The 26,572-nt window shown below is 50.8% G+C and overlaps 7 protein-coding genes across 7 annotated transcripts; 4 read left to right on the top strand and 3 right to left on the bottom strand.

Moving 5' to 3' along the window:
• Positions 1–519: 519 nt before the first annotated feature.
• On the top strand, positions 520–1,146 carry Triagg1_7374 (uncharacterized protein; the record flags this gene model as incomplete). Its single annotated transcript, XM_062902102.1, has 1 exon — positions 520–1,146. The coding sequence occupies one exon, from the start codon at positions 520–522 to the stop codon at positions 1,144–1,146; it is 627 nt and encodes a 208-aa protein (XP_062753692.1).
• A 3,996-nt stretch (positions 1,147–5,142) lies between these two features.
• Triagg1_7373 (uncharacterized protein) lies at positions 5,143–6,960 on the top strand (the record flags this gene model as incomplete). Its single annotated transcript, XM_062902101.1, has 7 exons — positions 5,143–5,225; positions 5,389–5,497; positions 5,595–5,688; positions 5,745–6,140; positions 6,207–6,645; positions 6,706–6,875; positions 6,935–6,960. The coding sequence occupies 7 exons, from the start codon at positions 5,143–5,145 to the stop codon at positions 6,958–6,960; spliced, it is 1,317 nt and encodes a 438-aa protein (XP_062753691.1).
• Positions 6,961–7,968: 1,008 nt separating this feature from the next.
• Triagg1_7372 (uncharacterized protein) lies at positions 7,969–11,715 on the bottom strand (the record flags this gene model as incomplete). The annotated part of the gene is made up of 2 exons (XM_062902100.1): positions 7,969–8,248; positions 8,312–11,715. The coding sequence occupies 2 exons, from the start codon at positions 11,713–11,715 to the stop codon at positions 7,969–7,971; spliced, it is 3,684 nt and encodes a 1,227-aa protein (XP_062753690.1).
• Positions 11,716–13,161: 1,446 nt separating this feature from the next.
• Positions 13,162–15,244, top strand: Triagg1_7371 (uncharacterized protein; the record flags this gene model as incomplete). The annotated part of the gene is made up of 4 exons (XM_062902099.1): positions 13,162–13,598; positions 13,673–13,850; positions 13,904–15,003; positions 15,070–15,244. The coding sequence occupies 4 exons, from the start codon at positions 13,162–13,164 to the stop codon at positions 15,242–15,244; spliced, it is 1,890 nt and encodes a 629-aa protein (XP_062753689.1).
• A 483-nt stretch (positions 15,245–15,727) lies between these two features.
• Positions 15,728–17,510, bottom strand: Triagg1_7370 (uncharacterized protein; the record flags this gene model as incomplete). Its single annotated transcript, XM_062902098.1, has 5 exons — positions 15,728–16,275; positions 16,346–16,751; positions 16,833–16,932; positions 16,982–17,076; positions 17,208–17,510. 5 exons carry the CDS (start codon positions 17,508–17,510, stop codon positions 15,728–15,730), a joined length of 1,452 nt encoding a protein of 483 aa, XP_062753688.1.
• Positions 17,511–18,758: 1,248 nt separating this feature from the next.
• Positions 18,759–22,663, top strand: Triagg1_7369 (uncharacterized protein; the record flags this gene model as incomplete). The annotated part of the gene is made up of 3 exons (XM_062902097.1): positions 18,759–19,223; positions 19,281–21,501; positions 21,573–22,663. The coding sequence occupies 3 exons, from the start codon at positions 18,759–18,761 to the stop codon at positions 22,661–22,663; spliced, it is 3,777 nt and encodes a 1,258-aa protein (XP_062753687.1).
• Positions 22,664–23,068: 405 nt separating this feature from the next.
• Triagg1_7368 (uncharacterized protein) lies at positions 23,069–26,441 on the bottom strand (the record flags this gene model as incomplete). The annotated part of the gene is made up of 2 exons (XM_062902096.1): positions 23,069–26,116; positions 26,181–26,441. The coding sequence occupies 2 exons, from the start codon at positions 26,439–26,441 to the stop codon at positions 23,069–23,071; spliced, it is 3,309 nt and encodes a 1,102-aa protein (XP_062753686.1).
• Between the last annotated feature and the right edge of the window lie 131 nt (positions 26,442–26,572).

Below are 26,572 nucleotides of genomic sequence, written 5' to 3'. Positions count from 1 at the left end.
TTTGTCTAGGCGCTGTGTCGTGCATTTGCTAGGTCTGTCACTATTACCACGTACTACTACAAGGCTGAGCATGGCGATATTGGCATGGACTGAGTGCAGCACTAGGTAGTTGCAGCAAATGCCTCAGTCCAGTACATTGTCTACCTTATTATCGATAACGTCTCGATGGCTCTGCCGTGATGACTTCATCCCGTGCCACGTCAAGACTGGCGTCAAGCAACGTCTGGTCTTTACCGGAGCTGCCTCTAGTCCCCAGTCCGTTCCATTGGACGGACCCCAGCCAGCATAACGGCGCGCGCCCTATCCGCAGCGCTAATATTAACAGATGCACATTGCGGCTACATCTACATTTCTGTGCGTTGTACAGACTCAGCACGTGTACATCAGGTAGATCCCTAACGGGACCTTGGGTATATTCAGTCAGTCAGAGAAAGGACACCAGACAATACGAGCAAACGACCGGGGATTGAAAAACCACATAACCAACATACATATACTTCCAAGGGCAGCGTTGGAGCCATGAGCACTCCAGCCCTCTCCAACGGCACAGATGTTACCCCAGGCACGCCTCGCCTCATCATCGAGTTTCCTCCGGCTGCGGTAGTCGACGACCTCTCTCTCATCTCCGCCATCACCAAGCTGGTGAATCTGGTATTCATCGAAGCAGAAGCCGGTATCTGGAACCATGGCTTCGTGCGCACCTCTGATGCCGAGGTGGCAGACTTTATCCGCAAGGGCCAGCTAGCCGTTGCCTATCTCGCCTCTCCCTCATTGACATCCGAAGATCAGGGACTTCTTCAAAAGGGCCAGCCGGTAGGATGCGTGTGTGTCAAGCGGAGCTCAGACTCAATGTGCACCTTGGGTATGCTGGCCCTCGACAAGACGCACCAGGGACTCGGGCTAGGCCGCGAGATATATCAGTTTGTGGAGGAGTACTGCCTGTCTCTGGGCTGCAATACCCTCGGGCTGGACATTTTGGTGCCGACGAGCTATGCCCACCCGCTCAAGACGAGGATGGAGGCGTGGTATAGACGGCTGGGATTCCAGCTGGTGAGGCTGGCCGATTTTGCGGATGATTACCCTGCACTGGCGCCGCTGCTGAGCGGACCTGTGGACAATAGAGTTTTCGAAAAGAAGCTGAAATAGATATTTGTTGGCTGTGGAATTGGGTCATGAGATAAGCATATGGAGACCCGGGGAAAACTTTGTTGTCAACTTGTGGTCTCGATGGTTGTATATGTCGTCATCTATCTATGATACGCTCTGCCGGGCACTGGCGTTTGGCTATTCTAGACGAGGAAAGGACCTGGAACATAGAGTCAGGATACAGAAACATTAGAATACGTGCAAGACAATACATTATGGAGTACTAGCATCAAATAATTAGTAAGATGTCTGAGCAGACTTGAGTCGAGACATGCTTCCGTAAGAATATCACAGGCTCTGGCCCATCTCTTCCGCTTGGAAAGAGAGCAAGTGTGGGGATGGACCGTGGATAGGGCCGATCTAATTTTATATCCAGAGACAATTGCACATCACATCGAGCTGAAAGAGGAGACCTTGACAGTTGGTTTCCCTTCCCTTGGGCTGCCTCTTTGGCCCTTGGAACCACTTGGACCAGATCTCCAGCATGGGAAAAAGAAACATCTGCCGAGATGCGTTGACGTCGTGGGCTATTTTGGCCAACCGGGGCTCTCCCAAAGACTGGAACCTGCACAGACGATCTACGAATCTGCCTCCCGTGGATATCCCACCCCTCCCAGGCAACCAAATTTCTTTGCTTTGTTTACCCCGTCCCTTCGGAGCCGAGCGAATGGCAAGACACGCCTTGCCTCGAAACGGGGGTTGCGGACCAACCGACTCAAGACTATCAGGCCATTTCCCAGCTGGACAGGCACGCCAGAGCCTTTTTTCCCGTCCATCGATCGGCGGGCGAAGCCAGACCAGACCAGACCACTTTTCTCCCTTGGGTGAAAGAAGAAGAACGAAGGAGAATCTCCGTAGCTAGATTGCTAGACTACAACCAACAAATCCACACCCCTTCGCGCTGTTGTGTGGCTTGAGCTTCCCCCGGACGGAAAGGCGTTCCGGGGACGTGATTGGGCCATGCACGACGGATTCAGCTGCTTTGAGAACCCTGTATTCCTGTTGTTAAATGGTGGAGCTGAAGAGAAAATCTTCGTCTTTTGGACCTCCCCTTGCTGCAGGAAAAGTTTCTCGCCAAGATGCTTCTGGGTTAGCTCCAAAGCTTCTGTTCCGATGAGGATGCTGCATGATGTGCTGTGTTGTTCTTTTTTTTTTTTGCTTTCGGTGTAACTTTTGTTGCTTTTGCTTTTTGCTTTGCTGGCTGGCATCGGGTGAGCCTCACGTATTGACTGGGCTGCAGCTGTTCTGACTTGGCGATGGCATCACACTTTGGGGCAGACGGATAAGTCCGAGAGAAGGGAATGGTTGGCTGGGGCAGCATCAAATGTTTTCGGGGCAATTGCCGCGCGCCATTGAGAGATTGATGGGCGTAGAGTGCATGTACGAGTATTAGATGGATGCTGCAAATTAAATGGTGCTAATTAGTCCAGATTGATGACTTGGTGGTGTGTGTGTGTGTGTGTGTGTGTGGTGACGTGCAGCCTTGGGGTCGCAACAGGCGCTGACAATCCAACTGCCTACTACTACATACATGTAAGGACTCCGTTTTGATGTGTCGTCATGGAAAACATCCACATCAACATCAAATTGATCAAGATGCATTGTCGCACATTAGTGCAGCACCGGAGCAGAGCATCTGCAGCAATAGCCGCCTGCATGCGCCGTGCCAGGCCCTACAACTGATGCCGAATGCTTGTAAACAGTCCATGTCAACGTACGGGGGAGAAAAAAATGAAGATACACACAGCACTGCCATGATGACCCGCATCGGGGTCTCCGTTCGGCGAGGCAATGCCGCCATGCAAGACGCCATGTGGCCGAACCGCTCATCTTTTTCCGCGGGTTCGATGCCAAGCTGACGGTTACGGTAACTAAAAAGGTCTAAGCCATTTTTTGATTTTTGTTTCTTTCGTTTTCTATCTGGTCCCTTTGCATCGGTGCTAAAGAGGATGAAAGCAAAAAAGAGACGGGGGCCGGTTTGGGTACCGTATTGGATTTGGTGGCGCCATTGCGGCAGAACCAAAACCGTAGCGAACATGGGGCTTGTACTTGCCGGTGAGGCGCAGGATGTGCATAAGCTGGTCTTTGACGTATTACTGCCTGTACCATTGAGATGGATCTTGAATGTCATCATTGTCGACTTTTGATATCGGTTGTCATGTTGATGAGACCAGGCATGCACATGTGTTTTTTTCCGGCTCTGCGTCATTTGCGCATTTGCAGCGCCCCGGCCTCGACCGAGGCTTTCTATTGAGAGACAGACACTCAATCCCCTTGCTGACTACTAATCCATGTAAGCGAAAGCGATCGTCGCGCGCCTCAACGGTCATTGTCTTAGACACGATGCGCTTGGCAACGTCGGGAGTCTAGTACATACGAATACATGTATCTATTCCGTGCTAAGATGGGATTTCGGACTGCTGCCAATCATCCTCAGCTTTGATGCCAGAAGCACCGATGCCCCAGTCCACGCTTGTTGCTGGGCTGGGGGTTTAGCGAAGCTCTATTGTGCCTAACACCGGGTACATGTAGGGGTGAAGGATCCAATACCTTAACCTCGCTGCTATACGAGTATCAAACGGCCCGTGTCGTCTCGCCTCGTCTGCAACGGAGATGAATGATGTCCAGCCGGAGCATTAGTCATTGTTCACTGACCGAGTAGTACAATCAGCATTTGATCTGATCCCTCCTACTCGAGTCCTTCCAGAGCCTCCATGTCTTGCGCCTCGTCAAGAAATAAGCAACCAACGTTGAACCTTCTTACACTAGCCCCGTGTATCCCATCCCGCCCAATCCCACCCGTGCCTTGTCGTCGTCGTCGGAGCCGTAGACCGAGATACAGCCCGAGCAACTGGCTGCAACCCTCCAGGCATCGAAACCCTGGCCGGCTGGAACCCCGGCAGCCCATCGGAGGAGGCATCGTTTCTGGCCATCTCAATCTCAAACCCCAATCCAGCATCGCCCGCCACCGGTCGTTTATTACGGACCAGCATTCGTTGAGTGGGCGCTGCTAGCGGTTGAGCTGCAGCAGTTAGCGCCCTGTAGGTACCTGGGACTGCACCTGTAGCTACCGCAGAACCCCGCCACCACCAGCAATCCACCACGCTCCACTCGCCTATCCGCAACCCACCACCGCCAGCTCATCGTCACCCGACCTCCGCCCTGCGGGTTGCTGCGATTGATTTCATCGTGTCCCGGACCCGAAGCAAAAGAGACAAAAACCCTCGAGACGAGCGCTCTCGCCACCATTGTCAGCTTCATCCATCCCTCGGCACCTAGCCTGCCAGTTGCACGCCTCTTGTTCGCGTCTCGCCCACGCCCTGCTGGAGGATCCCTTGATCCCTCTCTCTCTCTCCTCAGCTGGTGTCGACATCAGTCTAGCCTCTCTCTCTCTCTCTCTCTCTCTCTCTCTTTTATCAAAATTTCCTTCTTCTTCAGCCGCCTTCTCTGCCGCCCACCTTCTCTTCACATGCTCGAGTAGTAGCAGCTGGACTGGACTGGACTGGACTTGTACGATTCCACTCGACACACTCGACTTTGTGTCTCCCCGCGTCTCCTCCACACCCGCCATTGGATCAAATCTCATCCATCATATCCAGACGTCCATCCGCTAGCTCTGATTCTGATTGATCGACCTCGGACCTGACCGCCCAGCTACACGTGCTCTCCTCGATAAGATTGCCAGCGCATTGGGAGCAGAGCCAGGCTTGCCTCCCATCAACGCGATTGCTGCGTGCACCTCGGACTTTGGATCGACGAACCGAGCAATTCTTTGGCACGCGACAGCTTGCATCTTCCTGCACCCGATTTTGCTGGTGCACTTCTTTTGCACATCCCCCGTCGTCGTTGCAACTCTAGCCAACTCTCGGCTCCAACCGCCGGCTTAGCTCCCAACGGCGCGCTTGCTTGCGCTGCCTTGCCCAACCGCCCGAGCAGAAAAGCTTCGTCCAAGCTTCCTTTCGAATCCGCCCTCGCTTCTTCTCCATCTCCCAAAATATGTCTGGATACCCAGCCTACAACGGCGGCGGCTATGCCGCACCGCCGCAGCAGCAATACCAGCAGCAGGGCGGCTACTATGCGTATGAGATCCTCCCAATGCCCCCTTCCAAACGCTGTCCAACGCTGCCCCGGCGATTGTGCCCCCGAAATCCCCAATCTCTTCCCATGCTCCATCAGACATAGGCACTTCTTGCTTCATCGCTACGCTGGACGTTGATGCTTACACCTTTTGCCTCTCTCCAGGCCTCAGCAGCCCACTTACAACGGCGGCTATCCGCCCCAAGGGCATCAACCGTCTCCCCAGCCCGGCTATGGCTACCACGCTCCTCCCCAACAGCAGTACTCATATCAGGTATGGCCGATGCCCTTGACCCCAGACATACATCGAAAAAAAACACCACGAGATTGCTCAGGATTCTGCACCTGCTTACACGCAATGATGAATGTAGCAACCTCATCCTCAGCAGCATGCCCCTCCCCAGCAGCAATACAACAACTACGCCCAGCAACCTCCTCAGCCCAACTACAACGGACGTCCTACTGGTACGGTGAACGAGAATCTCCTTATCCCAAAGCTGTGTGCTGACATGATACAATAGGCATGCCTGCCCCCGGTCCTGCTGCCCCAAATGGCTATAATCAAGGACGCCCTAGCGGTAATCCTCCGGCCCCTCCGAATGGGCCGCAAAGCTTTGGTCACGGCGCACCAGGCTATGCTTTCCGATACTCCAACTGCACTGGCCGCAGAAAAGCCCTGCTGATTGGTATCAACTACTTTGGCCAGCGTGGCCAGCTGCGAGGCTGCATCAACGATGTCAGAAACATGACGGCCTATTTGGTGGAGCAGTTTGGCTACAAGAGAGAAGACATGGTCATTCTGACTGACGATCAACAAAACCCCATGAGCCAGCCCACGAAGCAAAACATCCTCCGTGCAATGCACTGGCTGGTCAAGGATGCCAGACCCAATGACTCTCTCTTCTTCCACTACTCCGGTAAGTTTCTACCCCTGCTGTGCCCCTCGGCATCTTGCCCGGAGCTTGCAGGCTGACCATTCCTAGGCCACGGTGGGCAAACGAAGGATCTCGACGGCGACGAGCCTGATGGGTATGACGAAGTCATTTACCCGGTTGACTTCAGGCAACATGGGCACATCACAGATGACGAGATGCACCGCATCATGGTCACCCCCCTGCAGGCAGGCGTAAGGCTGACGGCCATCTTCGATTCGTGCCATTCCGGCACGGCGCTCGACCTGCCATACATCTATTCTACGCAAGGTATCCTCAAGGAGCCCAACTTGGCCAAGGAGGCCGGCCAGGGCTTGCTCGGCGTCATTTCCTCGTACAGCCAGGGAGATCTCGGCGGTGTTGCCAACAATATCATCGGATTCTTCAAGAAGGCCACCACTGGCGAAGAAGCCCACAACAGGGCCCTCGCAACCAAGACTTCGCCTGCCGACGTCATCATGTGGTCGGGAAGCAAAGACGACCAAACCTCGTAAGTCGATTGTCTCAACGTCAACCAAACAAATGATAGCTAACCGTGTTTTCTCATCAGGGCCGATGCCACCATTGCTTCACAAGCCACTGGTGCCATGTCCTGGGCGTTTGTCACGGCTCTCAGGAAGAACCCCCAGCAGAGCTACGTACAGCTGCTCAACAGCATCCGAGACGAGCTCGCTACAAAATACACACAAAAGCCGCAGCTCTCCTGCAGCCACCCTCTTAGTAAGTTTCCCTTGCAGATATGTCAGGTAGGGTAGTACTCTTCCTAACATATTTTGCAGATACCAATCTCTTATTTGTCATGTGAAGGATTTTCTTGCCTTTTCTTAACAAAAAATAAAATAAAACGGTTGAGCGGTTCTGTTCACGCGGTTATCATCACTTTTTTGTATATGATCTATATGTAGCCACAGATGATACGACGCTCTGAATAAAGCATGATAGGTGGTTTATCGGATTTGGGATTTGGAAAGTCCAGCTGGTCTCCTTTTTTTTCCTCCCTTGGGGTTTTTTGGTTGATTATTATTATTATTTTATTCTTCTTCGATTTGTCCATGTTTTGTCTCCCTGATTACGGCCGGTCTTTTTTTAAATGGGAATTCACTTTGGAAAAAAAAAATTCTTTTCGGGCTAGCATACGATATATTGAGAACGTGGCAATTTAGCTGGCACAAAATATTGATAAAGAGTTGTTACACTGCAAGACCTCCAGGCGTGTCACTTGTAAATACAATATAGCCATGTACGTGCGTTGAGCTATGTTCCTCGATAGGCTTCTGGGACATGTCACTTTTCGACATCTAGCTACGCATAACATCACAAAGTATTATTATATATGATGATCACCGTAATCAACGAGATAGGAGAACAATATTTATAGGAATGAGCTACATTGAGCTGTTTCAATCAAAGTATTCAAACTGTGTAAAACAAGACCGAAAAAACAAATCCAGTAGTCTTTCCCCTCCCCAACGCCATTGCTAACGTCAGCCCAATCCAACCGGGCGATTCCATCCTTATGCATGCTAAAAAAAAACAAGAGATGATTCTATCCTGTACATAGTTGACCTTCATCACCAATCCATAAAACCGTATCCTTGCAAGCAATTCATGAAAAAAAAAAGAAGTCGTTAGCGTTAGGAATCAGATGACTCTAGGATCAACACCCCCAAAAATAACCATGATTATAATAAAGAAAAGAAGAAGAAAAAAGACAAGAGAATAGAAAGGTATATATGGGTATCTTCTCCTCCCAAAACAACATGGGGAGGTTAGGCATTAGATATGCCACAGACATGTATGGCAAAAACATGTTTTAGTAGAGAGCCTCGACAGGGATGGCGCTGAGAAGCTTCATGCGCTTATCACGACGCTTCTCCCTGATATCCAGGCGGAGCTGTTTGCGAGCATCTTCTTGGGGAGCCCACTTGCGCGCGGCGATGCGCATGCGAGCGATGAAGCGGGCCATGACGAGGAAGGCCTTGAGAGTTGTCGGAGACTGGGTGGGCGAGGGAAGTTCGGGTATGGAAACGGGATGGCGGCTTTGAAGGACGTAGGCGCGGGCCTTTTGTAACTCACGGACTTGAGCTTTGTTACTGTAAAGATGGTCAGCAGATATTCTTACAAGTATCATTAAAAAGGGGGGGATGATGACATACCAGGCCATTGCGACATCGAGCTGCAGCTGAACGAACTTCTTTGCATACGAGACGTCCTTTCGAAGAGCCGCTTCACGCTCCCACCGAGCATGCATAAACTCCATCTGGAGCATCATGTCGCTCGACTTCTGCCTGTGCTGCGCCTCTGTGTTCTCGGCCGCCCTCACGATGGTGTTCAGCACCTCGTCAGCGCTGCCGCGATGGTGACGCTGCCTCTGCACCTCCTGGGCCTCCTTCTTCAGGAGCTGGAGGTCTTTCTGCAGCTTCTCGGCGCTCACGCGATACGCTGCTCGCTCGCTGCGGGTGCGTTCGAGCTTCAGTCGCAAGGCGGCCTCTGATGCGACGAGGTTTTCGATGAGCTTCTCCTGCTGCAAAACGTCGTGCTCGAGGCTTTCAAGCTCAGCTTGGCTCACTCGCAGCTGCTGGCTCTGCTTGTTGGTTTCCGTACGAGATGCAGTGGCCGCATCACGCTCACGCTTGACCTTTTCCAGTTTTTGTACAACGCGCTGCATGGCGAGCTCGTGCTGGGCTGACATTTCCTCGGCATCCTCTTCGGCCTTCTCGAGCAGCTCTTCCATGGCAGACTTTTCGTCCTCGATGTCGATTAGCTTTTGCTGGAGCTGCTTGATGGTCTGCGATGCCTTGTTCTCGGCAGCGCCGCGTATTTCGAGTTCCTCGACCCTGTTGACCTGCGCCTGATAGTCGATCTTCGTCTGGCGCAGTTCATCGCGTACAGTAGATAGCTCACTGCGGATCTGGGTCAAAAGGCCCTGGCGCGTCTCCAACGCTTCCTGAAGACTGTCGATTTGACGATTGAGTACGCCTTCCTCGCTTCGGTGGCGATCAGCTTCGCTTTGCATCACCTCCTGAAGCTTGGTCTCTTTGCTGGATAGAGAGCCCTCAGCTTGGCGTAGACGATCTACTGTACGCTGAAGACCGGCAGCCCTTTGCTCGGCTTGCTCTCGCCTTGATTGGAGCATCCGCTTCTCGGTCTCCCACTCTGTACTGTCGTTATCATACAGGCTGTCTTTTTCCCGAATCACCGCCCTCAGATCCGAGACCTCTGCCTCCAGGTTGGAAATTTCCGTCTTGAGATCCGAAATCTCCGCCTGATGATTCGAGATCTCGTCGTCTAGCCTCTGGATTTCGTCCTCGTACTGGGCTCGTATCTCTTCCTCGGTTTCGCCACTCTTCTTCTTCTCCTCAGCGAGCATCTTCTCCAGGCTGTGAACTTCGGCTTCCAACTTTTGGTGGTCGAGGCCCTTTTTCTTTTCCTCGGAAAGCATCTTTTCCAAACTGTAGACTTCGGCCTCCAATTTTTGGCGCTCAAAATCTTGTTGGCCTTGTCCAAAGACCCCGAAACTGCTGCGCCCAAAGCCGCTCTGCCCAAAGCCGCTGCGTCCAAAAGCATTCTGCCCAAAACCGTTCTTCTGCCCAAAAGCATTTTGCCCAAAGCCGATTTGACCGAAGCCATTCTGTTCAAAGCCGCTGTGCTTCTGTCGTAGCTCTTGCACGGTTGCTTGGAGATTGCTATTGTTAGCTCGGAGATTGTCGTTGGTGGTTTGGAGATTGTCATTGGTATTTTGGAGATTGTTGTTGGTCGCCTGGAGATCCTTGTTGACCGCTTGGAGATTGTCGTTGGCTGCTTGGAGCTTTTCAATTTCCGTAAGCAGTGTTGCGGCCTCTTGCTCAATTGCAGCATACTCTTGTACGGTCGCTTGGAGATTGTTGTTATCCATGGCTAGCTTGGCCGCCTTCTTCTCCAACGCTGCAAACTGGGCCTGAAGTTGAGCGATCCTCTGCTCACGCTGCCGAGATAGCCCTTTGGGAACGAAGGACGTATTCGCCCTCTCTTCTTCGAACTCGTCCAAAACCATTTCTGCCTTTTCCTTTTGGGACAAGGCAGAATGCAGCTTCCTCTTCGTCTCTTCGAGATCGTAGAGCTTGTTCTCTTGGTCTTGGATTATGCGTTGCTTCTCACGGAGCTCGGTTTTGAGTTGTTTGTTATCAAACTGTAGGCTTTGAACTTGACCTTCATGACCTCGTCCCTGAGAAACCTGCAGTTGTAACTCATCTCTCTCAGACTCGACAGCTTGGAGATTCTGTTGCAGTGTATCTACATCTTCTTGGCGCTTTCTCAGTAATGTTTGCTTCTCAATGAGCTTGGTTTCAAGTTCCTCAATCGTGCCCTCTAATTCAGTGATATTGGCGTCGCGATTTTGAAGCTCGGCTTCAAAGTCCTCAATTTTGGCCTCTAGTTCATTGATATTAGTCTCGCGAGCTTGGAGCTCGGCTTGAAGCTCTTCATTATTATCCTGCAACTCTTTGATTCTCTCTTCGCCGTCTTCGCCATGAGAAACTTGGTTTTGAAGTTTATCCATCTCGGACTCGAAGTCCTGGAGTGTCTGTTGTAACGTGTCCAGTCGTTCTTCCTGATCTGTGATTATGACTTCTTTCTCACGGATCTCTGCTTTTAGATCCTCAATCTCGTCTTGCAAGATCTCTACTCTGTCATCCTGATCTTGACCCTCGGAAATCTGGCGCTGCAGTTCCTCAATATCGGTCTCGCGATCTTGGAGATTCTGTCGTAATGTATCCATCTCGGTTTGCGCGTCCCTGGAGTTGGCATGCTTCTTTTTTGCGCTTTCCTCTAACTCTAGCCCTCGGTGGCGAGACTTTTCGAGATCCCGCTCGACAGTGGTGATCTGCTTCTTCAGTCGTTGAAGCTCGCGTTGCATAGTGACCTTTTCCACTTTGAGCTCCGTGTTTTCCTTGAGAGCTGCTTCATTATAGCCAGGGCCTGATTTCATGAGGGCATCATTTAAGAATTGAATTTTCAGCTTGAGACCAAAGTTCTCCTTCTCGATCTTGTCAATGACGTTTTCTTGTTCTCTTAAAGATAGTTGCTTGCCGTCCTGCAGAGGACCCATATCTCCATTCCTGCGCGGCGGGGGGCCTATGGGCGTTGAAGAGATGCTGCTGGCAATTTGTGGTGTTTCGAGGTATGATGCGACGGAAAAGTCCATTCGCGGAAGTGGTGTCATTTCGTCTTCGTCGATTGTCCTCAGCGCAGCCGGAGTGGTGCTTGCGGCGGTATTGTTCTCTTTTCCATTCCTCCTTGTGCTGTTCAATGTAGCGGACTTGAGCATTGGTGTGAATTCTCCGCCTCCAATGTTCGTCGGTAGATTTGGACGATCCACAAGCGGTCCCTTGCGGCGGGGGGTTCTGAAGTTGGAGCGCTTGCCATTGCGGAGTCGCTGTAGCAAATCGTCGTCCTTGTCTGGAGCTATAAACGATGCTTCGGGAGAAATGTCTGAGATATCGGGCAGTCGGCTAAGATACGTCGCGTCGCCGGCATTGCTTCGTGGTGTGTCGAGCACGCCGCCAAAGGCATGATGGGCCATTTTGGCGGCTGGTTATGGAGGAGTCGAGGGATTGTGCGAGTTGGTGGTGGACGTGATTCGAGGCCAAGCCTTATAACGACGCCTGTTGTGTTGTGGGAGGAAGCCAAGTAAGGCGCAAGCTGTAGTAGATCTGCTTGATGAATGATGACTGAATTCGGAGAGCGAAGAAAGGTGTAGAGTAGCGATAACGAATATTTCGAAGAGCGCGCGAGTTGCACAAGTAAATTGGAGGAATTAGACTGAGTTGTGAGACAAGAGTGTGGGATGTTCAAGGCAGGTTTCGCGTGGGAGAGAGGAGGTTAAATATGAATCTGTGCTGGTTGTTTATCGCGTTAGCCTTGTTTACATTCATGCCGAGTTAGGACTAGCGCCACGGAAACCCAGTGTCGACTTTTGGATTTTTCCTTGAAGTATGAGATGAACCTAATTACTTCTCTGAGCTTGGATGAGCTTGAGTTTTGGCAGTATTTTACTTTTTGGCAGTGGGATTCATATGCAAAATATGGTCCCTTGGTATAAACTAAAAAGGCCTGTGAATTTTGGGTCCCTTGTATATCAGAGAGTTATTACTGCTAAGGACGGACTAACAAGGACGTTTCCTGTTACAGGAATTTGTTCATTTACTTGGCACTAACAATTGATGAAAACAAGAGAAAAAAATCATTGAAATACATCATAAAAGTGTTTTGTACTCTTTACTACAGCATCTTGAATATCCTGGACACCTTAGATATGAGTAGAAGGCAGACGTTCAGGGTGTAAAGTCTCTAGCGGCCCAAATGTGTAAGTGCCACCAAACATTTACATGTGGGTACCCTGCGAAGTTGGGCAAAAATGGCGGGGTATCCCCAATAGGGCTTGTACATCAAGATTTTGAACTTTTTGCTACGGAGTATTCGATGACTGTTTTACTTTGGCGATTCAGATAGTGTTTACGTAGATATCAGTATCCATGGAAACTGAGCTCTGACTTTGACCATTTGACGCCTCGTTTATGTTGTAGGAAATCCAAATCCATCCCCTTGAGGACGACGCAAGGACCGGCGTTTATCCGCCATGAACCACCTCTCGCAGTATAAATCGGTTTATCGCACATACTCCCCGATAGATGCATGAACCTCGTTTGCGGGGAAAGGCGGAATGTGGCCAATGGTCAAGGATCCGTCGCAGTGACCGAAATATGCGAGTAATCCGGGCATAAATGCCAGGGTTTGGCCATCCCAATTTGCATCGGTATCTTTTTCAATTACAGAGCAGAGGGCACCGGCGCTCCTCGTTTTCGCATCGATGTTGACGTCCGAGAACCCGCTGTCAACTGTTTCCCTGCCACGATAGAAAGGGCGGCGAGAGGAGCAATTTTGTCTTGAAGGTCGCTGAGACACAACATCTGGGGTCTTGAAAACTTGCATTCATCATCTCACATATTCTGTGGATCGGCCTGCAGCTATGGAGCAGAATCGCAACGATGGCGTCTTATCGCTAGACCAGATGCCCGACGAGATCATCGGCCATCTTCTTTACTATCTCTCGCCTCACGACAACCTTTACAACGTCCAGTTGGTGTCTCATCGCTTCTATCGCCTTGCCAATGAACCCCTTCTATGGAGACACCACTGCCGCAGCTCTTTCAAGTACTGGAACCCGCGGCACAAGTTTCACAAGAGGGCGGCGGCACTGGCTCAAGAGACGGACTGGAAAGAGCTTTTCATCTTCAGAAGCGCTCGCAACCAGCAAGTATCTGCTTTGTTAGATGAGATCATCCGGACCAAGGTCAACCGCGTAAGGGGCTTCGAAATCATAGGCCAGATCGGGTACGATGCCAAAGATTTTCTTCTGGGGCAATGTCAAACATCTCCTTCTGCCGAAGATGGCTTGGCCAGAAGGTACGCTTCTCCGGACTCTGCTGTATCCTGTGACGCCGTTTGGAACCATCTTGCAAACTCACACTGTGGTACAGATACTATAGCAATGCGCTCTTGGACACGATCCACAAACATATTGCTATTCAAGAATGGCAGTCGCTTATGCTGTCTCCCCAGCCGTCTAGCGTACGACTAGCAGGAGAGCAGCTTGAAAGAGCTCTTGGCGCGTTTGACCTATTCGTGCTGCATGATCAGCGTGGTGATCTTGATGATGTATGTCCTCTTGTCTAATGCTTTACCAATGTAACCATTACTAAGTTGATGAGATCACACTGATGTTTGATGAGATTACGGCTTCTTTTCGATCTTCTCATCCAAAGTTTCAAAACTGGTCAACTCGCAGAAAGGCACTGAAGTTGCTCCGCTGGCTTCGCGAACATAATTTCACTGGAGTACAGAATCCAGAGAGGAACTATCGCAACTTGAGAAACTGCTTAATCGGCCAAGCTTTGCGTCATCCAGACCACGAGTCTATTCCGATCATTTCTACCGCCATCTTCTGCTGCGTGGCATCGCGACTCGATATCGATGCCAGGTGCTGCGCGTTTCCAACTCATGTACATGCTATAGTGTACTCGCCAGCTGGACATGCTTTGGATGGTGAAATTGTGGAGGATTTGAAAGCACAGCCTCAGTGCATGTTCCTCGATCCGTATGGGAGCGATTACGAAATTGAATTGCAGTATCTCCAAATGACGTTGACCCGGTTAGGTTTGCGGGAACATGCCGCACTGTTTCTTGCCTCCGTACCAGCATCAACAATGGCTTTGCGGACAGCACAGAATATCAGAGCTACCCTGGCGAGGATATCAGACATGCAAGACCACGCACATCCTGAGCTTAGCCAACTTATGCACGGAGACAGTAGAATGAATGCCGATGCCTGTCTTTACGCTGCTTCGTGGGCTACACTATTGTTGACCCCTCCGAACAACACCACGTGGCTCGAGCGATTGGCGAAATTCCTACGTCGATTCCCCGGGGCCTGGCCCGAGGATGTATGGATGGTTGAAAAGTACCTGTGGCCGCTGTTTAGTAGTGTCGTCAACCCGAGAGACGGATTCCCTCGCAACGTCGACGCTGGTTTTGGCAACCCCTGGCAGTTTTGGCAGTTTGTACGAGATGCTGATGGCATGGCCCCGCTTGTACACCGAAGAGACCTCTGCGATGATCCGAGGGGACCGCCGTTCAAGGTCGGCCAAGTTTTCCGGCATCGCCGATATGGCTGGCTTGGCGCTATTACCAGCTGGCATGAAAGGGGCTCTCAACAAGCAAGCGCACAAGAACAGTCTCGTGAGGATTCACTCCAGTACATTCACAACCCCAGGCCAACCAGCTCTCATTACTCACTCTGCTTTATGTGCATGTAAGTCATTTGGTTTATCCTTCGAGAATCTGTTACTCTTATAATCATCTGCTTACACTTTCACAGAACCGAAACGGAGCCCGAACAACATGTGGTGGCCCTGCGTAATGTCGAACTCGTCTCTGACCCTTCCGTCGTTCAAGAGGGCATGTTTCCCTTGGCCGGGAAGTTCTTCAAGAGATTTGACGCCGATACCTGCAGGTTTATTTCCAATATTCGAGAGGAGTTCCCACTCGATTAGGCTTGAGGCCGAACTTTTCATGCTGGAATGTGTCATGCGCAGACTTTTTTCTCTTCCCATACCCTCTTTTTGTTACAAGATTTATATACCCCTGGATAGGAGTTGCATGACGTGAAGATAGATTGGAGTCAGATTGGTTATTGGAGGCGTATGGTGACGAGTTCGGCGAGCTTCGCTGTTTCTCTTTCTTTTCCTTGGATTCTGGGGTTACTTGCTTCAAAATAGAGATTAGCTGATACCACTTCCTCATCGAAGTGATGGAATACCATTGGATACATTATATACTCATCACATGATACCCATCTGCTTGTGTTTCCTTCTCCCATTTGTACTACTGAATTATTGTAAGCATATCTTAATATGCCTAGAGTTGGCTCGCTGTATGAGTCGATGCAATGCTTGAGACACCCGTCGTCCTTCACTGCCCCTCACCCAATTTCTGCCCGCTTCCCCCCTTTCCCCTTAGTCTATCGTATAGTACTCTCAGGAATTCTCGATAATATCTTCAAGTACGCCTTTCTCGGCGAGTTTCTGCACCCATCTGTGCAAAGCCTGGCCGTAATCCTTTTTGCGATCTTTGACCCGTTGCTCATCTACACCGAGGGAAATCATCTCGGCCCTATGTTCTCCAATGGCGACCTTCAGGTCGACGACGAGTCGCTGATACAGATCATGAGCTTCGTCGAGATTATTCGCAGCGGATGATATTTCGCTCCGTATATCCTTTGGTAACGTTGCGTTCTCGACATCGGATGGCAGGAGATTGAACTCGGACAGATCGGCTGCGTTTTCCAAGACCGGTAATTGGCCGTTGATCAAATCTGCGAATTCTGAATTGTCCTTCATTTGATCTTTCAGGAGGCGGATGGATGCGGCTGCTTGCGTGATGGAGCGAGAATGCAGCGCCACAGGGCGTTGGCAGAGAGCGAGGAGATTGAAGGCTATCTGGCTCTCCTCATATTGCAATATTCGACCCTCAATCTGGGGTCTTGCGATGTTTGTCCAGCAGGTCGCGTGGGCGTCAATTGGGCCTTTTTGAAGGTGAAACGTTAATTAGTTCTTCAAGAGCCTTGGATCTGGCTGCTTCATTGGTTCACTCACCTATTCGATGGGGCTTGCTCCGAAGCCCATCCAGCTCCCAGACGTACCCATCTACTGGAACATAGGCAATAAAATGAAATCCATATGAATCGTCCACCTTTTTCTTCTTACTGGATTTCTTTGCGGCTTTGGACCTTGTCTTTGCCCTTGTCTTTGCCCTTTTAGACTTCTTCTCTGATACGGCATTTTCTAGGCAGAGATCGACATTAAGATGGTCCATGCGCCTGGTAAAGGAATTATGGATGCTTCTCATAAACTTGTTGTTACCGACTTCGTGCCCTCGGAGAACGGTGTTGAGATCCTTGGTTTCCTCCTTGAATTCTCGAAGCTTGTCGCCCAGTTCAATGTTTGGGGCGTTCATGACGATGTTGAGTAAAGCAAATGTAGCACAGGCATTATTAGTCGTCTAAATTGCTTCGAAATGATGGAAATTAGACATGAAATCGCTAAAAAGACAGATAAAACACGGAATTTGGTGGACATTTACCTGGTTGGCGAACCACAGTGAACCTGTCTCATCTCCCCCCTCACCTTCGTCTACATCAGGGGTATACTGGAATAGGAATATCAAGCCGTATATCGGTTTCCTGCAAGCATGTGAGCTTTCTGTTTTTTAATGGTGTTCTTGGAACCCACAGGAGCGTGTCTAGCCAGCTTTGGTCAATGCTGAAGAGTTCTTGCACCTTCACATCTTTAACCCCTAGGTCTTGTAGAATAGTATTGAAGAACGCCTAGGAGCCATCTGTTAGTACTCTGCTTATATGTCTCATCCGGCGAGTGTTTATCACATTATAGCCATGCTGAGAGGTTCCCATCCTTTTCATCGCGTCGGCTGGGAGCAAAGTAAGCGGCCGTAACTCACCGGTTCAGATTCAAGCTCAACCCAGCCCTCCCACTCCTCAATATCCGTTGATGTGAGAGGTCGTAGCGCTTCATCTAACATATTGTCGGGCAAATTCAATGACTCTGTTGCAGCCTCGGCCGCCTTGCGCTTAGGATTTCGTCGTCGTTCGTTCAAGCTACTGGTAGATGAGGTTTCTAGGGATGCTTCTGAAGCTTTGACAGCGTTGGTGGATGCGGCCCGCCGGGAAGATCGGCGAAGAGGCCTTTCAGAAGGCGCATCATCTGTGTCTTTTGGCGAACTGATCCTAACACTATTAGACATGTTTGCTATTCAAGCCAGGATTCTGTGGTGAAGGGATGGGTGAACTAAAGTGTCTTTGAGGTAGTCGAATTTTTTTGGTATACGTAGAGTATAGCGGAGTGTGTGATAGAAACAAAGGATAAGAAGGAATAAGGTGATAGGTATGAGAAGCAAATCCGCAGATTGGGATAAGCCGCCCAGCTGGCTGAGGCAAAGATGAGTGCGCGATAGATTGAGTATGCAAACCAATGTGGTTTCTTTGCCACTTGGAGAGAGCATCCGTTCGTGTCCTGCTATTTGATATAGACAGGCTCCAACAATTTTTTAATTTTTTTTTGATTGATTGGTGTAGATGTTTTGGGATTGCACTAGGTCGGTGTGAAGAAGCAATGAGGCAACGAGGTGAATCTGTTGCTTCAAGACTTGGTGCTGATTCAGGGCATTTACTTGCTGATGACGAACCTGGGTGATAAACTGGTGGCCATGATGAGGATTCACCGGAGGAAAGCCGCATATCCTGGAGGAATTTGGCGTGAGATGATGATGGAACGAGTCTTTTCAGTTGAGTTGCCGTATCGCTCAAATCAACATTGATGGTCCTCTCCGTCACTTTCAGTGTAATGACGGGTACTCGATGCCGATCTTGTAGGTAGTTATGTAGACGAGAGGATTTGTACAAATACGCGTCGTTGGTTATCTTTGAAAGTAGAAATCATTGGACGATCATCACGAGATGCTGATCATGTGCCGCTTTGCTGTGCGTTTGCATAATGAGAGCTACAGAGAAAAAGGATGGAGAGCATCAATTTATTTCAGCCTCGTCGTAGTCCAGAGACCAAGTACATGTACATTCGAGCCGCCTCGTCCATTGAATTATCTTGACAGCAGCACTGGCAGAGAAGCCCGTAGAGTGGCCGGGTGTCGTTTCGCCCAATCAGAGCGCAGCATTCGTCGTGGAAACCCGCTAACCCCGCTGACGGCATCGCTGCTGATTAGCTCCAGGCGCTGCGTTTCAGTGAGCAACAGAAGTCGCGTCTGGACGTGTCGGCATTTCAACCGCCAAAAAAGGGCATCCACTGAAAAATTAGGTAACCTAACTTGGTCCAACCACCAGGCACCCCAAATCTCCAACTCAATTCGCCCAAAGACACGCGACATCAGCGAAACGCCCATTTCGTCTGCTTTTGCTCCCCCGTGCAAAGGCCCTCCGAGTGCGCTGCTGCAGCTACCGATGCCGCTGAGCACAATCTCGCAACACCACGGAATGCGATGAGCGCGACTCATCGCCTGCGGTCTGGGTTCCCAGCAACCCAAACTGCCGCCACCAGACGACGGCTGCAAGACGACAACGAGCCGCCGGCTGATGCCTTTAGCTCAAAACTCGGATTGGACAGAAACCCGAGGCTCCCTTTGGCCCAGGAGAAAGCAGCTCCTCGCATCTCCAACACCCAGCCCGTCATTCCCTTGACGCTCCTCGATGCGCCACAACAGCGATTGTATGCCTTTGCTGTTTACGTCTTGCTGTGGGCGTGGAAACTCTACGACTGGCTACAGGTGGTGGAGGATGGAGATGCCTCGTGGTGGCTCTTCTTGAAATGGATTCTCATCGACTTTGTTTTCCTCTTTGGGCTCCCGGAGCTGAGGATACCATGGCTGGAGCTCTCCCAGCTCGTGGTTACCGCTGTTTTTGCGTCTCACTTAGTAACCAATTACATGCTCATGTTTAACATTCCGGTACGTTTGCCCGCGTCAATTTATCTAGGCGGCATTGCGTTGCTAATTGAGAGCTAGCTCCCATGGCAAGGTTGGCTCCTCGGTGTTGCCAAGGTCCTCTACGATCGTGAGATTTCCGTCTCCGAACACCACGTTAAAGTCTCCAACATCCTCAACAACCACTCGTTGATCATGGGCAAGCAAACCATCAACATTCTTCCCGAAGGCTCTGCCGTTCTCAACCCCGAGCACACACCCTTTTGCTTGTCGGCCAAAACCCAGACCTCGGCTTCTCTTCCAATCTTCTTCAACTCCACCGTCCCTGCCGAAATCGAGATCCTCCGTCTTGATCTGGACACTGGCAAAGAAGAAACCATCAAGATTCCGAATCGAGAAATAAACAAGGTGGCCAAGATCATTCGGGAACATAATGCGGATCCTGATGCTGTCCCGTTTCATTGGTCATACCCAGTCAAGAAGCCGGGCATCTATCGACTGAGCAAGGTTTTGGATGAGTACAAGCTCGAGGTTCAGAGACCAGTCAGGGATACATATGTGGTGCCTTGCCCACAAGCCAAGATTCGAACGGCCGATTCCGCGAACCGATGTATTCGTGATTTGTCCAACCTGTCGCTCGACGTAGTCGGCACACCACCATTGAAGATCAAATATTCGCGATCGATCAACGGGAAAAGCCATGCTTTCCACTTTCAGAGTCTGCAGCCAGAGGGATTCACCTCGCCACTCGTCAGCACCTCCGGCTTGGATCTTAACAACGGCGATGACGTATCCTGGGTCAAGCCCCAACAGGTCACTGTGCAACTTAATGAGTCTATGGCTACCCCTGGAGACTGGGAGTATTCGGTTGAGGAGGTGTATGATGCCCTTGGCAACGTTGTCAAATATGCAGATGCATATGAAGAGCTGGATGCGCTTAAGATGAAATCGCTCACCCAGAGATTCTCTGTCAAAGAGCGACCCAAGATTCGCATGCAGGGTTGTGATTTGAGAAATCCCATCAAGGTGGCAAGGGGTCGTGCAACCAAACTGCCCATCAGCTTTGGCCTCCCCGGTCCTGTGGATGATACTTCTCACAAGGTTACCTGGGAGTTCTCGCCCATCGACTCGATTACAAACAGCGGCGATCACGGTGACCAGGTTTCGATTGGAAAGCACTTTGCCAAGAACTCTCTCGATAAACCGTTGGTGTCAGAGCCTGGCCTCTACACGTTGAAATCAGTTTCAAGCGGATCTTGTGCTGGTGAGGTGGATGAGCCTTCCTCCTGTCTGCTATTGAATCCCCTGGAACCTCATCTGAGTCTGCGAACAGAGGAGATACCTGACAAATGCGCTGGCAACTCTGTTGGTCTCCGCGTTGATTTGGATCTTGTCGGCACACCTCCATTCACCGTGCGGTACGACATCATCTCCGATGGACGTGTTGAAAAGCAGGCCCACCGTGTGGATGCCTTGAGATCTCAGATCGAGCTCGTTCCTCGAAAGGCTGGACGTTACAAGTACATCTTTAAGTCCATCGACGACGATGTCTACACCGGATTACCCCTAACGGGTGACGACAAGGTCCTGGAGCAAGTAGTTAAGCCGGCTGCGTCGGCGTACATCTCCACCCCCGAAAAGACAATCAATGCATGTCTCGAATCTGAAGTGGACGTTGACGTCGTGCTTGCTGGAGACCCGCCGTTCAGTTTGGAATGGGAAATCATCCACGACGGCAAGCGCAAGCCTGGGCGTGCAACGAATATCGAAGATAGTCACTTCAAGATCCAGACATCGACTCTGACAAAGGGTGGAGAATACATTCTGGCTCTCAGCAGCGTCCAGGATCAGCGTGGATGTCGAACTTTCTTGCAAGATCAACTCAAAATCTCTGTGCGTCGCCAGCGACCTCGAGGTGCTTTCGGATTGCTTGAGCAAAAGAACAGCATCATGGCCATTGAAGATACGGCTCTTCGCCTGCCGCTTCGCCTTCAGGGAGAGGCTCCTTGGACTGTCTCCTATCGAAACTTGGACAGGCCGACCGATATCATCGCCAAGACCGTTAACGGACCGAATGATTACCTTTTAGTCAGGTCTCGAGGCACCTACGAGCTTGTTGATATTGTAGACAAGCAATGCCCTGGAACTGTTGAACCCTCAGCCTCCAAGTTTGAAGTCGATTGGTTTCCTCGACCAGAGATTACCATCGTCCCGTCCAATAGCATCAAAGAAGGTGCTGGCGTGTTTGTCAAGCAGGAGATTTGTGAAGGTGATGTCGATGGATTTGAAGTCAAGATGAAAGGTAAGCTCTCCTTTGGCGTCATAGTAGACGGGCCCCGAGTAATGCACAAAATACTGACTTTAGCTATACAGGATCCGCTCCATACCACGTTGAATACGAGATCAGACATAAGCCAGTACAGGGCGCTGCTTCTTTAAGCTCGAGACGTTTCGACGCCGCCTTGTCTAAGGCTGCTGTTGCCATGGACACGTCCAAGGCTGGCGATTACACTTACAAATTCTCTGGATTGGCAGATAATCTCTACAACACAGATAAGCATTTCAACCCCCTGACAGTTCAGCAGCGTGTGAACGCGAAGCCGTCTGCAGCTTTCGCCAAGCCAGGCCAGACGTTCAAATACTGTCTAGAAGAGCAAGAGCAAGAAGACGTGATCCCTATTACTCTCACCGGTGTTCCCCCCTTCAACGTCGAGGTGGAAATCAAGCATCAAGTCGGATCCCCCCCGGAAACCTACAGAATTCCCTCCATCCCAACCAATTCTTATGGCATGTCTATTCCTCGACAGCATCTCCGCCTTGGCAACCAGCAGCTGATCATCCGCACCGTCCGCGATGCCCGAGGCTGCCAGAGGAAGTACGACATTGGCAGCGGGCCATCTATCCAAGTCCAACTGTACGACGCCCCATCAATTTACCCACTGGAGTCTCGCCAGGATTACTGCATCGGCGAGCGTATTGCTTATACCCTTTCTGGCACTCCGCCATTTGACATCGCTTACGACTTCAACGGCCAATGGCATGCAAAGTCACAGAGTACCAGCTTCCGGCGCATTGCTGAGAAGCCTGGTGAGTTTATCATAACTAGCATTTCCGATAAAGCCAGCGAATGCCGTGCCGCTGTCAACATCCCCAGAACCATTCACCCTCTACCTAGCGTGCAGATCAGCCGTGGTAAACACTCTCGAGTGGATATCCACGAAGGAAACGAGGTGGACATTCTCTTTGAATTCTGGGGCACCCCTCCGTTTGAATTCACTTACACGCGGAGCAGCAACGCCAAAAAGGGACAACGAAGCATCGTCCTCGAGACTCGACACGACGTCTCGTACGAACACAGTAAGGTCGTCAAGGCTAGCCAGGAGGGTACGTACGAAGTTGTTGCCATCAAGGACAAGTTCTGCTCCTTTTCCATGCAACAAGTGGAGCAAAAGAAGGGACGATAGAAGGGCGAGCGTCATAGATTGGAAACGAAAAAGATAGACATGCTGCGACGAATTAAAAGATGAGAGATGGAAAGGGGGAGAGGAAAATAATCTTGTAACACACATGAACAGATAGGCTGGGGGGAGGCTGGACTGTAGGCGGGATGGGATACATTCTGTACATATGCACTTTATACCATGGCACGGCGTTTTTGAGTATGGAAGAAACCAGGTCGACGAACTGGAAATTTATTTTTCGAAGTGTTTTTGTAGTATTCTAATGAAGAAAGGAGGTTTCTGATTGATTGAGAAACCGCTATAAGCTGGTTAAAAATGCCATGTCCATTTTTGCATTGGACTTGTTTTACGTAGAAGGATGCTATATACAACTCATGTCCAAGAATGATGGCTTGTCGGCCAATTTGATTATTCGTCTTCGTCTGCTACCTCGATTTTCTTAATCATGTCTCCTCCCGCTCGCGCAATTTCGAGAAGAATCGCCTTGCGGTTCACCTCGACTTGGTCGCCGTCGCCCTTGACGGAGTGGAAGTTATACGGCAGGCCTGCTCTGAACTTTTGCTTCTGCAGTCGAGGGTTCCAAAGGGCGGCCACCACGCCGTCATCTGCGCTGCCCTTGAAAAACAGCAGCGTGTCTTCATATACACGCTCAAGCTCCTCGAGAAAGACGTTTGTTGGGTGAGCGCGGATGGGCAGCGGGACGGATGCCGTCAGGGCATCGAGGTTCTTGAACTGAGACTGCTTTCTTCCGCCGGACTCGACGGCCGTTTCGCGGACGATGGATTTGACGGACTTGGAGGACAAGTGGAATAGGACGTCGTAGTCCTGGAGGGCGGCCTCGAACAGCAGAGACGGGTCGAGGCGGATGCCCTTTTCTCGGACGAGCTTGCAGGCTGCCTTTGCGAGATGTGTCATGCGGGAGGCGACCAGCTTTGAAGGTCCGTTGCGGGTGTATGCGAGGCCGGATTGGTCGTGGGAGGTGGCTACGCACATGACCTTGTCGTTCATGTTGGGGTCTCGCTTCCTCCAGGTTTGGAGCTCGTGATGCAGGGAAGAGCGGTCGTCTTCGGAGAGATCCTCTCCGGTGTCAATGATCAAGGCTTCGTCGCGCCAGTCCCATTTTGAAAGGAAGAAGAGCGTTCGTAGCAGGCCTGTGACAACGGATGATGGCTGCTTCCAGGGGTAGGGCTGGAGGAAGGCGTGAAGGACGAAGAGCTCGATGAGCTCTTCGCGGATGTGGCCGGTCAGCTTGTGGCAGTTGAACCAATGCTTGACTAGTCGGATGGTTGACGAGAGGGGCGGGAAGCGAGTGCAGAATGTTGCAATAGTCTGAGTGTGCAGCGGGAGAGTGTTGTACAACCAGTTGAGCTTCACGAAAGCTTCCTCGGCTTCTTCGCGGACACGAGGCTCGAGCGTCTTGTTCTTGACTTGCCGTTCGAGGAGCTTCTCTTCCAAGTCGCAGTGTATCCTCAGCCGGTATGCCGCCCCGTTCTCATAGATGATGTCGAGGAAGGCCAAGTTCTCGATGCCGAGTTCCTTGTTCTCGCGGCCCAAGTATGTGCTGATCTTGTCATTCGCCTTTCTCAATCTCCTGTCAATGTCGAGAAGGAACTCGACTTTTGCCTCTTGGATGGCTGTGAGATTCTCGGGCCACTTGCTTGATGCTTCGAAGTAGAGGTTCACGTCCATGAGTTCGATGGATCCCTTATGGTAACCCACCAACGGCGGCTCGATGGACGCATAGCGCGCGGACGAGGACGTAGGGGACAGCTGTCTGATGTGCAATGGCAATTCTTCGAGGTTGCGAATATCTCTTTCAAAGTCTTGGAATGCCTGTCGGGCTGAATCAAAGGCCGACTTGTCCAGATGTGAAAGGCTAATGATTGAGGAAAAGGCACCGCCGATAGTTGTCACTTGATGTTTTGAAATCTTCAAATGCCGCTGGAGAGTGTAATGGGTAATCTCCTCGCAGATCTGCAAAGGGAGCTTACTGGACCATTCGACACACTCCAGAATGCTGCCGTCTTTGAATCGTCGCAATTCAGCCTTGTCACCCCAAAATTGTCGGAATTTTGCGGCTTCCTTTTGCTCTTCGGCGGGAGGACCAAACTCCATCTGTCTCGGCATGTGGGCTGCATCAAATATGACGCCAATAAGGACACGCAGGACTTCTTTAGCGGGAGGTTTGGAGAGTGACCAGTGTCCCCTCTGAGGTAACTGGAATTGTACAAGTTGTGCTCGGTCCCCATACGCCCGCTTGAGATGTTTGTACGCTTCGAGACAGAAGTTGGCCACGACACCCCGGCGGTCAGCAGTTTCAGAGAATTTTGCTACATCGGAGCTCTGGATCTCGAAAATGACATCAAATGTTTGAAACGGAACATCGGCCTTGATGATAAAGGTGGGATCGAATTTGTCGGCCATGACATCGGCGAGGAGATCAGTAGTTGACCTTGCGTAGGTCTGCAGCAAGGTAGCCGACCATGGAGTCATCTTGAACAAGAGGTTGAGCTGTCTGACAGGGTCAAACATGACAGGGCCCGCCTCTCGAACAGTATCCACGGAAACGCTGGAAGAACCAAAGGTGTACGGCTTCTTGCTGAGATCAGTTGCAGATAAAAACTGAAGAGCTGACTTGAAAAGTTCGGTGCTACTCAACGAGGTCGATAGAGCTGCTTGCCCGTTTCTACCGCCTGTCTGCAAAAGCAAGGCAATCATGGCCGCCCATTCGAAATGGCCGAAGCCTCCCTGAGAGATGGCGCTGCCAAAGCCACGCTGCTGAAGCCACGTCCTGCCGAGGATGCAAGCATCTGGGAAAGCAGGGCATTCCTTTTTGATATGGGTGAGTAGTCGTAGGTAAGGAATAAAAGTCCGCTCGGCATTCAGAGTGGAGTTGTAAAACGGTGTTGCAGTTTGAGTGGCCTTCTTTTCGTCCACCTCGCCCAATCGGTTGTTGTTCGACTTTGGCGTCACTTTGGACCAAGGGAATAGGTCATCAGGAGCACAAGGAATAAGTTTGATGGTATAAGATGACTTCTTAACCTTCCTCTTAGTCTCTCGCTCATCACTTCCATCGCTCGAGGCTTTTGGTCGGAGGACGACAATCGGCAGCAGAGGGTTCTCGTTCAGGTTCTCAAAGCTCAGTTCCATATCCTCGGCAAACCCCTTGCGCACACGAGCGGCAATATACGAAATGTAGTAGGCTCGGCGGTAGAAGTATCGCATGTTTGTGTAGTCCTTCTCCTGGAATAACGTGGCGGGCATTTGGATGACCATGTCGATTCCAAATTCGGACTGCGTCTTGATCATGGTTCGAGAAACATAGCTTCCAACAACGTTGCATTGTGACGGAGGTGCATAAGAAACCTTGTACGGCGCGTCCTTTGCTGGTTTTGGTTCGGGAAACGGAATAACGATGCGATGCTCTTTTTCGAACTTGATGGTAGCCTCGGAAATCTGGTTCATGTTAGGACTTCTTGATAGCTCTCTACTTGTGGAGCTGAGCTTGTGTGAAACTCACAGGCTTAGGATCATGAGGCTCAATTGAGTCGATTATGCTTTTAAGTCGGTGCAATTGGCCATCGACGCCATGGAGTGCCTTTTCGTAGTTGGGTTTGGCCTCCTTCAGCAGCTCATCCGTCTGCAGGACAAACGTGCTCGCAGCATTGACGCGGGCCGTGTTTCGCGACTCAAAGTCGATAAGACCAGAGTGGCGGATTCCGATGCCCTCATGGCCAATCTTGCGGCGCTTCGAGCTCGATTCCATGGTGTCACTCGGCATCTCGTGCACCGTGGCTTGGTGTAGGTAAGCTTGGTGTTGAGCGCATGTCGCATGGGAATTTTTTTTTTTTTTTGCTTGAGACTGAGAGTCGCGGGGCGATAAGCTCGCTGATAAGACCTCGATTCCATAAC

The sequence above is a fragment of the Trichoderma aggressivum genome, assembly GCF_033847375.1.
Source record: "Trichoderma aggressivum f. europaeum strain CBS 100526 chromosome Unknown scaffold_032, whole genome shotgun sequence".
In the NCBI taxonomy this organism is placed as follows: domain Eukaryota; kingdom Fungi; phylum Ascomycota; class Sordariomycetes; order Hypocreales; family Hypocreaceae; genus Trichoderma; species Trichoderma aggressivum.
The sequence above is the reverse complement of the archived record's forward strand: the minus strand, read 5'-3'. Positions and strand labels throughout refer to the sequence as shown.